The sequence below is a fragment of the Hevea brasiliensis genome, chromosome 9 (genome assembly GCF_030052815.1).
Source record: "Hevea brasiliensis isolate MT/VB/25A 57/8 chromosome 9, ASM3005281v1, whole genome shotgun sequence".
In the NCBI taxonomy this organism is placed as follows: domain Eukaryota; kingdom Viridiplantae; phylum Streptophyta; class Magnoliopsida; order Malpighiales; family Euphorbiaceae; genus Hevea; species Hevea brasiliensis.
The window spans coordinates 28557189-28574469 of NC_079501.1; the positions used below are offsets into that span (position 1 = coordinate 28557189).

The following is a 17281-nucleotide window of genomic DNA, read 5'->3' on the forward strand; positions in this document are numbered from 1 at the left end:
TCTCTTTTGGTTACTAGTCTGGGATCCGATCTTATCTTAATTCCCGCTCTATTATGCTATCTCCTGGGCTCGTTTAGTAGCCCAACCTCTTAACTTTTTCCTCTAATCTACTATTTAACCTTTTGTTATTTTTGTTTGTTCGAAAACTTTCACGTTAAGATACTTCTACCAATATTTTTTAGTTACCTACAATTTGCCCACAACCAGAACACTTATTTTTGAAGGAAATGAAAACTAAGAAGAAATGAATAAAGTTTACGAATGAATAGAAGAAGTAAGCTCAAGGAATATCTATCGGCCTGAATAATCTACGTTGGGATTTTTAGTGCAACTGAACTTAATGGAAATTTCGAGAATAAAAGCAGAGAAAATAAAACATGTGCATTCGGTAAAGTGACAGTCAAGACACTTACCTGTGGGAGGTTGAGGCTATTGAACTAACTCTGGGACCACAAATATTGTAGAGTTGAAAGCTAATGGTCCAGGGACTAATGCTTGCTTCAAAATAACGAGAATCAGGTCAGAATGCAATTGAGCTGAAGCGATGGTAACTGGGTCGAAATAAGATCAAGCTTGGAGAATAATATGCTGGTGTTAGGGTGATGAAGACGAAACTAAACAAAAAATGGTATCACAGAGTAATGAACAGACTGAAAATAAAGAATTTCAGGGTTCAAAACTCTTTCAATGGAGATACTTAAGAAAACTAGTTTCTGAAGTTTCTCGATTTTATGCAAGCTTAGAATGGCAAAGTAGCAAGACTGAATTAAATTTCAGAGCCTTTCCACTATAATCACCACCACCTTTTTTGTCCGTCCCCTCCATAGTATTGCATGCAGTAGGTATTTATAGGGAACGAGTTCTTCTAGTGAAGGGTCAGGATCTCTCTTGGGGAGATGGAAGATTTGGATTTAAAGGACACAATCCGATGTCCAAGAATTAAAGAGAATCAAAATGGATGGCTGGGATCCTATTCAGAATATCCGTCCTTTCTCTTCTTAATCCAACGGCTCAGGATCTTGCCTTACAAGATGGATCTGAGGGCTGGGAATGAAAAGCGTCAAACCTGTTGTCTGCTTTTGATCCAAGGGCTCCGGATTAGTCCTTACAAGTATGATCAACGGTGGAGATTGAGATGTACAGAACTGCCATAACTGTTTTGGTGTCTGTCAGCAATGTGGGCGATTCTGCAAATGAGGTGTGCGGTGAAGATTTGATCACGCCTACAATGCTTTAACTAACTCGGCTCTGATTATGAAGAGAGTTATTGGAAGTCATTCTATCCTCTTCGTGCTTTCCGATCTCTATTCCTTTCGATCTCTCTATTATGACCCTTTTTCGATCTTTCTCATATCGGGTCTCTCATTGCTTCCCGATCTCTCCCATTCTAGAATTCCTCTTCATCTGACCTGCCTTGGTCAACACAATTAATTCTTCGGTTACCGATACATTCTCTTCGATTTCTATATGCAATAAATGCTCTAGCCCTATATATATGCACTCGCAAGAAAAGCCCCTTCACACTTCACTTCTCCTTTAGTCTCTCTATTTCTCTGATTCTAGCTTCTATGGTGATTGCTTTTGATCTTTTTTCGACTGTTTTCTTTGCCCCTCGCCTGAAAATTTACGATCCCGGTGATCAAAGAATCATGAGAACAATATCCAATGACAGTGAGGGAACCGGACTAATTTACCGATCAAAATCAAAGATGACGATCGTGCCAATCTCGAATCGGTCCACCAGTATAATTGGTGGGCCGATCTCAAGCAAGAGTACTGCTAATTTCAATCTTAATGTCAGTGACCGCCTCTTAAAGTTCATTTGGCTCCTCACCAAATCGAGCGTCCCGACTGCAGCTCAGTTCTGGTCGATGACATCGATGATGACTGCACTCACCATCATGAGAGTCATAGTCACCCTATCTGAGCTACACATCTATCCAATACCTATGGCTGGCTTTCTGATCAAACACATCTTTTGATTCAGCCACAAGACTAGGCTTTGACATAGGTCCTCACTAGGTAAGATGTAGTGCTGATATTTAGAGATCGCCTAAATGATGTAATCTGATCTTTAAAGGTTCTCTTAATGATGTAATCCGATCTCTTGAGATCGCCCAAATGATGTAATCTGACCTTCTGGAAATAAAATAAAATTTTATCCGAAGGTTATTATTTAATTATTGCATCAGTTATTTTTTCGATCTTTGATGTGCATATCCGATCTGATCTCTAATTAAATCGTCATTAGTCGATCTGTGGCTCTGAAAATTTGCCCAATTTGATAACCCTAGCTAACCGATCTCATTTTATTCGATTTTATTATTGTGTTTCTGGAACCTTCTCGCGACGTGTCAGGAAAGCGGGCCAATTCCGCTAACCGATGCGCTGCTTGGGACTTTATGAGCATTAAATGCTTAGACGGGTATAAATAGGGGGAGAGTCAATCAGTTGCTCCCTTGTGTCACTTTCAGCACTTTGCTAGCAATTTCAACATCCTCTCGTTTTTTCAAGTATTTCTGGCACCGATCACTTTCCGGTAAGGACTTTGATTCTTTTCTTAGTTAAACTCTTTTGTTTTCTGTGAAAATGAGTGGCGCTGAGGGTCAGAGAGCTACTAGTCCATCTTCTGTTCGAGGGTCAGAGAGCTACTAGTCCACCTTCTGTTCACATCTCATGGTCATTGGGCGAAGTCGAGGTGATTAGGCCAAGTGGGCAACCTGAACCTTTTGCAACCTCCGCCCCAGCTCGTGGTCGGGTGGCTCAATCTAGACGAGCCTCTACTTCGGGGAAAGAAAACCTTTCCGTGGATGAGTTATCGTCGGTTCTCCAGGAAACCGATCTGTAGTCCATTAGTCAAGAGTACAACTTTCGGCCTGACTCTTACAAGCTTATCAGATGCCATGGCGATCTCCGAGCTGATCACTTCTTTGAAGAAAATGACGCAATCATGGTGTATGAAGAGCAATTAAAAGCTGAGCTTCGATTCCCGCTTGACGACTTCTTTAAGACTGTCCTGAAGTTCCATCATGTATGTGTAGCCCAAGTGCATCCGAACTCATGGCGGATTCTGGTGGCTTTTAGAGGCTTATGCTGGGCCAAGAAGCTAGAGCCTACAGCGAAGGTTTTTGCTGAGTTGCATAAACTTTCTCACCAGAAGGATGACGAGTACTGGTTATTCCAAGCCAAGCCACACTGTGGGCTTTTTACCGACCTCCCATCTTCGCTGAAGAACTGGAAGAACCGGTTCCTTATATTGAGGGACAAGAACCCGAATAAGTTCGAAGGTTTCTCATGTAACTGGCAATACCTGGTCCCCTCGACTCCAAAAGAGGTCATTTTGAATAGAGACGAGGACACCATGGTAAAGGAATTGAAGGAGCAGACAGTCACCCAAAAGTATTCTTGCCCATATGCCGTAATGGCCGAACTGAGGTGGTGGCTTACGAGGGTAATTGCCAACGAAGATTATGAACTGCAGCTCTCTGACCTCAGACCCGGGATTGGTATAACCTAAACCTTTAGCCTCCTAACTCAGGTGATCTCACTAACTTATTTTTCCGTGCAGGAATGGCTAGAGGCGAAAGCGCAAAGGAGAGCCGCAAGCAGAAAAGAGAGGTCTCCCGGAAGGTGCGAGAAATGAAGATCGCTGCGGCATCCCAGACGCCAAGGCGAGATTCAGAAGAAGTGCCAGGCTCTTCGTCCCGACCTTCAGAACAATTAATCCCAGAGGTGGAGATACTCCTTCCCCTCCTCGACAAGAAGAACCGCCACCTCCGCCTGTTTCCTCAAGCGCCGAGGGAGGATCTTCTCAACCTGCTGTAAGGCCCCTTTCTCGTGGCTCTCAAGTCCTCATTCCCTCTCTCAAGAAGAACTGCTCAGTTTGGGGGAACCCGAGCTTGACCAAAGTTCTGGGTGCCACCGTATACCTTCAAGATGATCGAAAAAGGCTGACCCCGGATAGCCTTGATAATCTCTTGGCTCAGACAATAAGCTTGAGCGTGGAGAGCCTGGTGAACCAACACATAATTAGGGAAAAGGCTCACCTCCTGAGGCAGAAAATTCTAAAGGCGGTCCAGGACGCCTCTTCCGCTCGAGCCCAACTTTCGTCCACTCAATACTATATCACCGAGATTGAGGGTCAGATAAAATCTTATAAGGACAAGATAGTAGAACTGGAGCATGAACTAAAAGAAGGTCGGGCCTGCCGAACTGCCGATGTCGCTCGCCTTACTGAGGAGCTCAAAGTGAAAGAAGAGGAGACCGTGACAAGGGAAGCTAGCGCTTATGTGATTGCACATGGCGATCTTCTGGCTGAGCTTAAAAGGCGTTATCCTAGGGAAAACTTCTCCTGGATGGTTTATCTTGTTCCTAGAGATGAAGAGGGTAGCGAGGAGGAGCCCGAGAGAGAGAGAGAGAGAGGGAATGAGAGAAATGATGATGTACTTAGAGAACAGGTTGGGGGAGACCCTCCAGCCGAATGACTTATAAATTTTTATTTTGAAATGAAGTGAAGTTCTCTCTTTTATTCCATTTCTTGATGAGATCGGAAAACATCCCAATTGTATGAGTACTCAATTGTTTGAACGTATTAGAACATCAAACTTAAAAGCAACTATTAACCTAAGTATAAGAGGTCGAAAAAACATTGTAAGCATGAGATCGAACTAAGTCATGACCAAACACCGGGTAGAACTTTAGAACATTAGAATTGGAAAGACTTGATTCGAATTCTTAAGATCGGAATCATCATTAAATCGGACAGACACTTTAACTTTATTTTAAGGAATATCTAGGACATACAAGTGAGAAACCCGATTCTAGCATTAGCTAAATGACTTTTCATAATATTTGTAAAGAGAGATTGGGAGGCAAGACTAGATGGTACGGAGACTTGAAATTGGTTCGAACCCCTCTGATAAGAGATCAAAAAACAATCAACTAAGTGTGGGATCGGTTTATTTCATGATCGAGCAATCGATGTGTTTGGAAAAGCCAGTTGTGATCGAAAGACGTCGGCTGGGAGTCGATCTTAAAGTCCCTTGACCTCGGTGATCGGCCAAAATATGGTGTCGACAATTATATGAATAATTGTGAATAACATGATATATAAGGAGTGAATGAAAATGAATGGAATATGATTTTGTTAATAGGTAAATAATGGAATCCGCCAGATGCTAATAAAACAGAGGAGGCTCTGTCCCGGTCTCCATAAAAAAAAAATTTACTATATTTTTTATATGAAGTTTAAAATTAACAATGGACAAGACGCGATAAGATAGGGTGCTTTAGCACTGAATGTGCACTCCTTGCTCTGCTATATTATAAACGAGTAAGAGGCGTCACACCAAATGGGTATTATAATTATTATTGTAGGCTTGAGGCCCTGTGTAATCCTGTTATTGCATTTTTCTTTCAGAGGGGTTAGGTCTAATCATAGGGATAAGGTCCAGTCGTAGGGGAGACTCTACCGAAATTTTGACAAGACTTTAGAAATTATTCTTGCTTCTTTAATTAAATTAATTAGTTAATTTTATCAGTAAATTTATAGAGATCGATGTATCTGTATAGGGGATCTGGGTCAGCTAGCCTATCTTCTTTTCACTTGGACTAGCTGCAATTAGATCGACCAGTCTGTGAGTTAGATATTGATTATATTTTAAAATTTCAATATTATTTATATATTTTTAGTATGCTCATGCATTTTATAAATATATTTTCGCACTTAGTTAAATAAATTATGAGTATTTTTATTGTTGCATATTAATTTGTTGATAATTACTTATATTTGCCACCCTGGGGATAATTTGAAGCTCTATGTATGTGTGTTTGCGTGCTATTTATATATGGTATATATGGATATGGATTGGACGGGTAGTCACAACTTAAGCTAGTCTTGCTGAAAATTAGTCCTTATTGATATGGAAAGTCAGGGTGAGGCATGGCTTTGAGTTGATCTCATTGGCCCTTGCACTTGGATTTAAACGAAAGTTATACTTGAGTTGAGCTCGCTGGCAGGATTTAGTTGTATAGGGGATTAACTCCCATATTTATGTATTAATGTGACACACTGGGTACGTGAGTAGCTCTAAATTTTCTTCTCATGTGATTATTGGGTGAATGATTATTGGGTGAATGATTTTTTTATATGTGTTGGATATGCATTTCATGTTAGGATTGCACTAGTTGTAAGTAGTTATAGAAATTGCATATATAATCAATATCTAAACTCTTTAAGTTGAATGCTTATTCCTGTTTAAATATTTTTTTCAGGTTGTAAGAGAAGTAAGTTTATTTTTGAGTCTAATTTGTATTTTTTTTCCATAGGTTGTGATACTTCTTAGTTAGTCGTTTTATAATTTTTATTAATTTATCTATTTATTTAACTATTAGAACTCCTCTATGACACCAATGTATTTATATATTATATTAATTAATAGAGATTAAGTGGTTTGTGCATGATGGGTATCAAGGTTAAGTTGAGCTCCTCTAATTTTGGTTTTTTTTTTTTTTTTTTATAGTTATCAAATTGGGTTGGCCTAAATAAATTTATAATAGTTTATTTTATTTTGTTTGCATGCTGAATCTTGATTTTAGTCCTGGTTATGAGTTTGGAAATAACGAGGCTTACTACGAGTTCAAGGGCCTTATGCTAGTTTAGGTCTTAGTGTCGGTTCGGCCGGTGGAATCAATTCATGACAATCGTTTGATCTGAGAAGTCAAAGCGCAATCCCAAATGATATACTCAGTATCTGGTATGCTCGTGCAACCATAAGTTAGGACTGTGCATGATTCTTAGGGAACTGAACCGTATCGAACCGATAGAAACCGTACTAAATATAAATTTTTTTGACACTTTAGTTCAGTTCTGATTCTTCACTAAGAGCCGAACTGGAACTGAACCGAGAATCGAATTGGAACCAAATCGAGGACCAAATTTATACATATGTTTTTTTTCTAGATGAATTATATACTTTCAATATAATTATATATATTTATATATGTATATATAATTATGAATTAAATACAGCCTAATATTATATTTTATTTCTCTATATTTTCTTAATAATTTAAGTTATAAATACATTAAATTACCTAATAAATCTTAATTATAAATATACTATTTTATTATATATATGTTAATTCTTAATTATATTTATGTCTTATATCTAAATATTATATAATTAATAAATAGTTAAAATGTATATTATATGATATAATTATATTATTATATTATATCATATATTTATTCATAAATTATATATGCACCTTATAGTTAAAAATTATATAATTTAGAAATGGCTAAAAGATATATTATATGATATAATTATACTATTATATTATATTATATATTTAATCATAAATTATATATGCACCTTATAATTAAAAATTATATAATTTAAAAATAGCTAACAGATGTATTATATAATATGTATTAATAACTTAATTCAAAACTTAAATGTTAATTTAAGTATGACTTTTAAAAGAAATAATTATATAAAATTATTTTAAAAATTGAGAATCGAACCAGAATCGTACCAAATCAAATTGAAACTAAAAAACCGAGAATCGTACTGAACTAGAATCAAAACAATAAAGAACCAAACTAAAAGCATATTGAAATTTTAGTTTGGTTCCAGTTCTTAGGCAAACTCCAAACTAAACTGAAATTGCACACTCTTACGGTAAATTGTGAAACAATCAAATTGCTTTCGAAAAAGAAACAATATTAAAAAAAGTATAATTTTTTTTATATAATATCTCCATTAATAAATATTTCACCATTAAGTCCACACAAGCAATTGAGTAACGGATTATTGTTTATAACAGTGTTTTAATTGAGATTTTGTAACATTTTAATTATTTTTATGCACTGAATTTTTTTAATATAATATAATCTACTTAATATTTCAATAGTAAATACAAATGAAATTAACCTCTTAATTGACTCTTAATGTAAACAAGGTGTTACAAATGGAGTTTAGGCCGAACTTGGATCTATTTTATTCAATGGAAGCACAAGCTTGTTACAATTGATGGGCTCCAATGACAAGTGGCCTTAATAATCTTAAAAAAAAAAAATGAAGAGATTCAAATTTCATTTTTTATACCTTGAAGGTGTTAAAAAACCAATCATCTTACTTCTTAATTGGTCTGAACTTAATTATTGGACTGTGAAAACCAATGGTTTACCCTTTGACTAAAATAAAAATATTTTATAAAATTATAGTTTAATTCTCCTATTTTTTTAAGAAAAGCAAGTTAGTATTTGATGTATATTTTTATTAACAAAATAATATTTCTATTAAAATTTATTATTAATTAACCATAATCAGAGCAATTAATTCAAATATCAGATAAAAATTATTATAAATATTAAAATTGTAATGGTTAAATTGATATAAAAATAAAATATAATAGATTAAATTATTATAATTTTTAATTCATTAACAGTATTTTTTAATAAAATAATATTTTATTAACAGAAATATACATCGAGAAATAATTTGATTCTCATAAAAAAAATAGGAACATTAAACTGTATTTTTGTTATATTTTAGGGATAAAATTATAAATTATAAAAAAAAAATTTTACTTTTTTTTTTAATCAATCTGACTGCATTTTATCCTTTATTTGGATTAAAAATTTATGGTGGTAAGAGAAAGTGTGAGATGACTTTAAGAAATTTTTTATTTATTTAAAATAAAAAATTAAGAAATAGAAAAAATTTTGAAAGGTTATTTTTAATCTATAAATTTAGTAAATCGAGAATAATTGAAAATTTTTTAATTTTTTAATTTTTTATATTACTTATATTAATTTAAAAAAATTTAAATATCATTTTTTATTATAAAATAATAAATTTTATAAAATAAATTATTTTATAATTTTTATATTTAACTTTAATATAAATTAAACAGAATAAATTATAAAATATAAATAAAATTATTATTTTACTTTACCATTCAATATCTTCCTTTCTCTTACCTGCTAAACCTCCGTCCACCCCATCTAAACAAACGCTCAGGGTCGACCAATTTGGGAATTGGATACTTTAACCTAAAACCCTCTCTGTTTCGCAGTCTTGGATTCATCCTTATATCACAAAGCTTCGATTTACAGGTTTGTGCTTGAGCCTTAAGTCTTATAGCTTTTCATTTATTTTTTCTCCACGGTGTAAGACTCGATTCCATGTAATGTATGAGAACAGAAAATGATACAGTGACTACCAGATAATGAGTATTGTCTTTTGCTTTCAGTGAAGGTCGAAATGAAAAAATCCGATAAAGAAATTGCCGTTTCAAGCAATACCCAGTTTGTGGAAAGCGAAGAAGATATTGAATCATCGTCTTCTTCTTCAGAGGAAGATGTGGGTAGTTTACAATCATCATAAATATCGATCCTTTTTTCAATTTATTATTTATTTATTTATTTATTTATTTATGTATTCTTTTGGTGAGTAGGAGAGCGATATAGAGAGAGAAATCGCAGATGCTACGTTTGAGGAGCTGCAAAAGGTAAGGTCTGATGGGTCTTGTTCAGTTTATCGAAAGCCCAAGCAAGATAAAAAGTCTGGGAGAGCTAACAAAAATAGGTACTATTATGAGTTCATGGTGAAAGTCCCTCTGTTTGTTTGACTTCTAATTTTAATTTAGATATTGGTTTTGTTGGCTTGTCATTATTTATGTTGTAATTGGTGATTTTGGTGTCCATGTTTATGTTTGTGTAGGCCAATGGAGGCTAGTTGCAAGAAGCCCGTGAGTCGGTTTCGAGAGGTTGTTCAAGCTCCTAAAAAGGTATTCTTGTTCTTTTCTTTCCAATACTGTTACAGAGAGGCTATAAGGATATCTGAACAGAACGAATTGATGGAATTACAAAGGAGGTGGACCTGTTGTCCAAGATAAACTGAGAGAGGTTCAAAATAGATGGTTTGGGCATGTCTACCCTAAAGCAGTAAATTTAATTTTCGGAAAAATAGCATTTAAACTTGTAAGAGGGAATATGGAAGAAGACGATAGATTAGGATGATTTGGTATGATTTAATGGATGGATCCTAACCATATTGGGATTAAAGCTTCTTTGAGTTGTGTATATAGGAGTAGGTGGGCATAGCAATGTAATTGCACTCTTGGTGCTTACTGATATATACATACTTTATTATTGAACTCTGTGTTTTGGGTTATTCTTCTCCCTCTTATGATTATAGTTGCTTTCATTATTGTCATTTTGTCTTATTTACAAAACTCTGCATGATTGATGTTTGGGGTTTTTTTTCCCCGGGGAAAATGTGAAGTTTCAAATTTGCTGCAAAAATATGATGATGGAATAGATTTAGTAGCAGCTTGTCTTTTGCTGTTTAGCCGCTTATGATGGACATTTAATGTGCATAAATTGGTATTGGTATTGACAGGTGGTACGTGATCCCCGCTTTGAGTCTTTGTGTGGTAATCTTGATGTTGAGGGGTAAGCCATTTTTGTCTGTGTGTTATTCAAAAATCACAATTTAGCATGTTTTATGGTGTGCTGATCAGTTTTGAAGAAGTTTCAATTGCTGTTTCATCTGTATTAAATGAGAAACTCAACTTAACTCAACTCAACTAAGCTTTTATCCCAAGAATTTGGGGTCGGCTATATGGATTCTCTTTTTTCATTCAAAATTTGAATCCATATCATGAGGTGTGACGAAATTTTTACGTTGGTTGTCGCAACCCTCCTCCTTTATCTGGGCTTGGGACCGGCTAAGCACAAACTACTTAAAGTTTAGAAAGGTGTTTCTGTAATTGATTTGTGTTTTGTTGTTTGTGTTGATCTACAATTAAGTTGATGCTTCTCTTGTAACAACACATTAATTGATCATTGTTTTATGTTGTCATTGGCTTGTGTGTTTTGTCTTCTTACAGATTGATAATGAAAATGAAGTGATTTGGGGCTGTTTGCTTCCATTAATTCGCTAATACCTTTGTCTACCCTTTCCAATTCATACGTTCAAGAATAAGGGCATGAACAAGTTAATGGAGTTGAGTTGTTTCATGATTGCAAATGAGATCTATAGTTGCTAGCTCTTTTTTTTTTTAATACACTTGTCCCCCATCACCATCCCTTTGGCTTGATTTAGTGGAAAGCATGGATATTTACTCTCTATTTCTTTTGCTTTTATTGATGTTCTTAATTTTTTTTTTTTGGAATTCATGGACTATTTTCCTTAACACCCTATCACTCTACACTATTTAGCCTACTTTATTGAATTATGTAAGTAGTTCATGTCCTCTCAAGCCTTAGCTTTGGAGTATATTGACCAAAGGATGTTAGTTCTGTTTGTCTTGGATTCAATGATACATTAAATGGATTAGTTGATCATTGTTCTTCTTTGTTATTATTATTATTTGTATATCATAGTTGCTTGTCATTAAAGCAGAGAGCTCTTCAATTTATTGCTAACTGATACATTTGCTACTTCTCAACTCAACTAAGCCTTTATCCAAAAAATTTGGGATCGGCTATATGGATTCTCTTTCTCTATTCTAAACGATTTTGGGTTAAATACTCGGAAATGTGTAATGCTTCTAGGTCATGTTGTACTACTCTCTTCCAATTCAGTTTAGGTCTACTCCTTCTTTTCTTTCTATCCTCTACCCTAATGTGCTCTATTTGTCTAACTGGAGTCTCCGTATGTCTACGCTTCATATGACCAAACCACCTCAATCTTCCTTCTCTCAACTTATTCTCAATTGGTACAACTTCTACCTTTTCTCTAATGCTCTCATTACGGACTTTATCTAGTCTAGTATGGCTACTCATCCACCTTAATATTCTCATCTCCGCAACTCTTTTCTTAGACACATATGATTCCTTCTGTGCCCAACACTCACTATCACATAACATGGCCGGTCGTATGGCTGTACGGTAAAATTTTTCTTTCAACTTATTGAGAATCTTGCGATCACATAAAACTCCTATGGTACGTCTCTGCTTCAACCATCTGGCTTTAATCCTATGACTAACATCCTTCTCACATCCCCCATCTACTTGAAGGACTGAGCCGAGATATTTAAAGTGATTACTTTGGGACAGTAGCACTCTATCCAAACTAACTCCTTCCCTATCACCAGTTCGGCCTTTACTGAACTTGCAATGCATGTATTCTATCTTCGTTCTACTTAACTTAAAGCCTTTTAACTCTAGAGTACTTCTCCAAAGCTCTAGCTTTCTATTAACTCCTTCTTGCGTCTCATCTATCAGAACTATATCATCTGCAAACATCATATATGTTTCGTTAATTAATCTAAAACTAATGTAAAAAGGTAAGGGTTTACAGCTGAATTTTGGTGTAATCCAACTGAGATAGGAAAATCTCTTGTGTCCTCTCCCACTATGCACACAATAGTAGTTGCTTTTTCATACATATCTTTTAACACTTGTATGTACCTAATAGATACCCCATTTTATTCTAACACTCTCTATAAGACATCTCTTGGAACACTATTATAAGCCTTCTCCAAATCGATAAAAATCATGTGTAAATCTTTCCTTGCATCTCTATATTTCTCCATTAAGCTTCTGATGAGAAAGATCGCTTCCATAGTTGAACGACCAGGCATGAAGCCAAATTGATTGGGAGAGATAGAAGTATCATGACGTAGTCGATGTTCCACAACTCTCTCCCACAATTTCATAGTATGGCTCATGAGTTTAATTCACCTATAGTTTGAGCAACTCTGTATGTCTCCCTTATTTTTAAAAATAGGTACTAAAATACTCCTCCATTCATCAGGCATTTTCTTTGAATTTAGAATCTTATTAAACAATTTAGTTAACCATGCCACTCCCATATCTCCCAAACACTTCCACACTTCAGTTGGTATTCCATCGGGTCCACAGGCTTTATTCACTTTCATTCTCTTAAGTGTTTCCTTTACTTTTAAAGATCTAATCCTTCTAGTATAATTCACATTATTTTCTATTGCTCTGTAGTCTATATTCACGCTATTACCATTTTGACTATTATTAAAAGAGATCATCAAAATAATTTCATCATCTTTCTTTAATATTCTCATCTTTCACTAACATTTTTCCTTCTTTATCCTTAATGCACCTAATTTGATTGAGATCTTGATATTTCTTTTCTCTCCTCCTTGCTAATCTATAAATATATTTTTCCCCTTCTTTAGTTCTAAGTTTCTCATATAACTTTTCAAAGGTTTACGGTCTTGCTTGACTGACTGCCTTTTTTGCTTTTTTCTTTGCTATTTTATACTGTTCATATGTCTCATTATTATCACACTTAGGTAATTTCTTATACCATTCTTTCTCTTCACTGCCTTTTGTACTTCCTCATTCCACCACCATCTCTCTTTTGAGGGTGGTCCATGTCCTCTAGACTCTCCAAGTACTTTTCTAGCTACTTCTCTAATCTTTGATGCCATTTGTATCCACATATCATTGGCCTCCACATTTAGCTTTCATGCTTCGGACTCGAGAAGCTCATTTTTGAACTTCACTTGCTTTACTCCTTTGAACTCCCACCACTTTGTTCGAGCTACACTATTTCTTCTAACCTTACTTAAATTGTTCCTAAACTTGACATTCAAGACCACTAACCGATGTTGGCTTGTTAAAGCCTCTCCCGGAATGACTTTACAATCCTTGCATAGAGCTCTATTTGTCTTCTTGTTAAGAGGAAGCCAATTTGGCTTTTATGTTGCCCACTTTTGAAAGTCACTAAATGTGAATGTCTTTTTATGAAGTAGGTATTTGCTAGTATTAGGTCGTATGCCATAGCAAAATCCAGAATGTTTTTTTCTTTCTCATTTCGGTTGCTAAATTCAAAACCTCCATGAACATTCTTATAGCCTTACCTATCACTTCCTGCATATCCATTCAAATCTCCACAGATAAAAACATTCTCTTCATTCGGTATGCTTTGCATTAGATCATTCATATCTTCCCAAAACCTTTTTTTACTCTCACTATGTAGTCCTATTTGTAGGGTATAAGCACTAACTACATTTATTGTTTCTTCTTCTAGTACTAGCTTTACTAGTATAACTCTATCTCCTAATGTTTTCACAAACGTCCTGTCTATAATTATGCCCACACCGTTCTTATTTATCTCCTTTCCTGTAAATCACAGTTTGTACCCTGAATTACTCACTTCTTTACTTTTCTCTCCTACCCATTTAGTCTCCTGAATGCAAGCAATATTCACCCTTCTCCTTTCCAAGGTATCCACAAGTTTTATTAATTTTCCTGTAAGTGATCCAATATTTCAAGAATCAACCCTGATTTTCCTCCTATCATGTTTCTTCCTAATTGATCTCCTTCTATGATATCTTCTATTGTTCTCTATGCCTATCTGGTGTTCTATTCTACTATTTGTTCTACTACCTGTCCTATAGACTAACTTCTTTACTCACACTTGTCCATGATGTGGGAACCCTTGCTCATTTAACACCACACCCGGGCGCCGGCATGGCATGGCATGGCGCGTCGCTTTCGGTGAAGTCCCTACACCCTTGCATATTTCTCACTACACCTGGGTTTCGATGTAGCGCATCGTAAGTAAAGGACGCCCCAATGTTTATATCATTTGAATCTATATCATAAGATGTGACGAAATTTTTACTTTGGTTGTCACCTACTGCACACACACACAAAATTATATTCTTTTTTCAAGTCTCTCTCTCACGCGCGTGCGCGCGCACACACACTCACACAGAGATGTGTCAATAATAGTCATTTGTGGATTTTGTAGGTTTAGGAAAAGGTACAATTTTCTATTTGAGAACAACCTTCCTGCTGAAAGAGAGGTAACTTTCATGAACTCATTGATGGCAAATAAGTTCTCAATTTCTTGTATTCATGCATTTGTCCTCATATTCAAATTTGCTTATTGGATATGAAGGAATTGAAGAAGCAATTGAAGAAATCCAATGATCCAAAAGTTATTGATCAATTGAAGAACCGTATATCTTGGATTGTAAGTACCTGCTATGTTTGGTTAAATTTGAATGAAATATTAATCCAATTCTGATCATATGCCTGATGTGATTACTTATATTGTCTAAACCTTCTTTTATCTCTTCCAACCATGTCTTAACAGGATAAACAATTAAAGTTTGAGTCGACAAAACATATTGATGCAGCGATACTGGCTGAGCACAAGAAGAAAGAGAGAGAAGCAGCAAAGCAAGGGAAAAAGCCCTTCTATATGAAGAAATGTAAAGTTCTCTGTCTCTGTGTTTTTGGTATCATCTCACTTTGTAGTTTGTGCTATTGGAATGCACCTTCCATATGACTTCTCTTGAAGTTGTTGATCTCCTAGACTCATTTTAACTTTAAAAAGCACATGGAAACTTGAGTATGCACACTGCCTGAGATTGCATTGATAATGGTGGTTTGTCATCATGAATCAAGTAGCTGAGACTACCAGAAATGGATACTTTTGCCATAAGTTGACAAGTGAACAGTGTTTTGCATATTTTGGATAAAATTGTATCTGAGCATACGCTGATACTTGATACCATTGCTTGTGTTAATGGGCAGCCATGGTTTTTGTTGTGGGAACAATAGTTACAGCAAGAATAGAAATTGAGATTTCAATTGAAATGTTTGTAGATATAAGAATAAATATAAACCCTACAAGTAGTTGGAGCCTTGGAGATGACTCAGTGGGGAAATTTAAATTATTATCAGCCGTAGTTCTTGATGGTAGTTATGGCGATATTCAATCAGGTTAAACTGTCAGTTTGTATCCTTGTCTTAATTTTATTTTATTTTATTTTTTTTTATTATTATTATTTTTTTTTATATTCCGTCCCGGTTATTTGCTTAAATGAGCAAACAGACCTGCCATTCAGGTATATAGTGCATGAATGCTGACTAGCTTTGTTTTTTGCAGCTGAAATACGGAAGCAAAGGCTAATTAAGGAATTCACCAAACTTAAGGTACGTGTTACATGTCAAAGGAAAATACAGCAATTTGAAAATGTTAAATGTGAAAACTTATTTAATTAACTACACAGTTTTGCTAACAATTGCATCTTATAAAATGACTTAGGAATCTGGCAAGCTTGAATCTTTCATCGAGAAACGGAGGAGGAAGAATGCTTCAAAGGACCACAGATACATGCCATACCGCAGGCCCAGCAATACCGAGCAACAAGGCTAAAGAATTTGCAAATATTTGGTTGTTGGAAAGATGTACAATTTTTGTTCGTCAAAGTTAAATCTTTGTCATATGAGAGTAAATTTATGATGATTGAGTGCATGATGCATCTGGGTTTGATGGTGCTTTTCTTTTCAGAGTTCTGGAGTAGCTAATACATTCCATTTCAACCAATGAATTTTCTTTTGAGAGTTGCTGATCAACAGAAAAAAATAAAAAAGGGAAACAATATTTTGTAGGAATGGTTTCTGTTAGGCTTCAATTTGATATGACAGGAATTGATTCCAATCTATTTTAACAAATCTATTTAAATTGTTAATTACTTGATAAAATCCACAGGGAAGAATTTATTATTGAACAATGAAAAAGAAACTATATTTTTGTACTTATATTACACTTGAAAATCTGAACATGATGGATTTATTCCATCTTAATTGAGTTGTTAATTACTTGATGCCTGGTTGCTTGCTTTGCATCCTGTCACTCTATTTATTTTGGTATTTTAAGTGTATTCCTCGTTTTTATTCTTGCTTTATGTTCTACGCAATATCTTAAAAAAATCAAAATTATAGAATTTAATATAAAATAGGTCGAAGTTTAAACCTTTTAATTAAATCTAAATTTTTTATGAGGTGACTAAAGTTATGTTTAGTATTATAATTAAATTAGAGTTGTCGTTAAAAAAGTTACTTTTTAAAATTATTATAATTTTAAATTAAATTTGATAAATTTTTATTATAAAAATATTAAAATAATAAATTATTCTTTTAAATTTCTTTTCTAATATCATTTAAAATTAATTTTTTTAAAAAATAATTATTTTTTTATTTTAATACTAAATATGTATTAATATATTATGAAGTTGATTAATTGAAAAAATAAACAGAGTAAAGCTTATATTTATGATACTTTTTATTGTTATGATGTCCTTTGAGATCTTATATTGTAGGATATGTATATAAATTATATAAAAATAAAAATTTTATTAAAATTTTCTTGATTTATTTAATAAAAAATTATTTTTTATCTTAAAATTATAAAATATTTTAATTTTTCAAAATTTATGTAATAAAAATATATGATTTTTATTTTAAAACAGTAGTTTTTTTTGTTTT

At 34.3% G+C, this 17281-nt stretch overlaps 1 protein-coding gene across 4 annotated transcripts in view; it reads left to right on the top strand.

Annotated features, from left to right (window-relative positions):
* The first annotated feature begins 8956 nt into the window (after positions 1 to 8956).
* The window catches only part of LOC110654785 (uncharacterized), a 59669-nt gene continuing 51344 nt past the window's right edge, over positions 8957 to 17281 (top strand). Inside the window, exons 1-11 of one of the 4 annotated variants that reach the window (XM_058153644.1) lie at positions 8957 to 9124; positions 9262 to 9371; positions 9466 to 9596; positions 9732 to 9798; positions 10413 to 10465; positions 14754 to 14808; positions 14904 to 14978; positions 15102 to 15219; positions 15900 to 15946; positions 16059 to 16201; positions 16305 to 16408. In XM_058153644.1, coding sequence (XP_058009627.1) covers positions 9273 to 9371; positions 9466 to 9596; positions 9732 to 9798; positions 10413 to 10465; positions 14754 to 14808; positions 14904 to 14978; positions 15102 to 15219; positions 15900 to 15946; positions 16059 to 16169 — 756 coding nt within the window. In that variant the 5' untranslated portion in view covers positions 8957 to 9124; positions 9262 to 9272 and the 3' untranslated portion in view covers positions 16170 to 16201; positions 16305 to 16408. Of the gene's footprint in view, positions 9125 to 9261; positions 9372 to 9465; positions 9597 to 9731; positions 9799 to 10412; positions 10466 to 14753; positions 14809 to 14903; positions 14979 to 15101; positions 15220 to 15899; positions 15947 to 16058; positions 16409 to 17281 lie in introns of those variants that run through there. The other 3 variants (XR_009151363.1, XM_021810884.2, XM_058153645.1) reach the window with 3 other exon arrangements.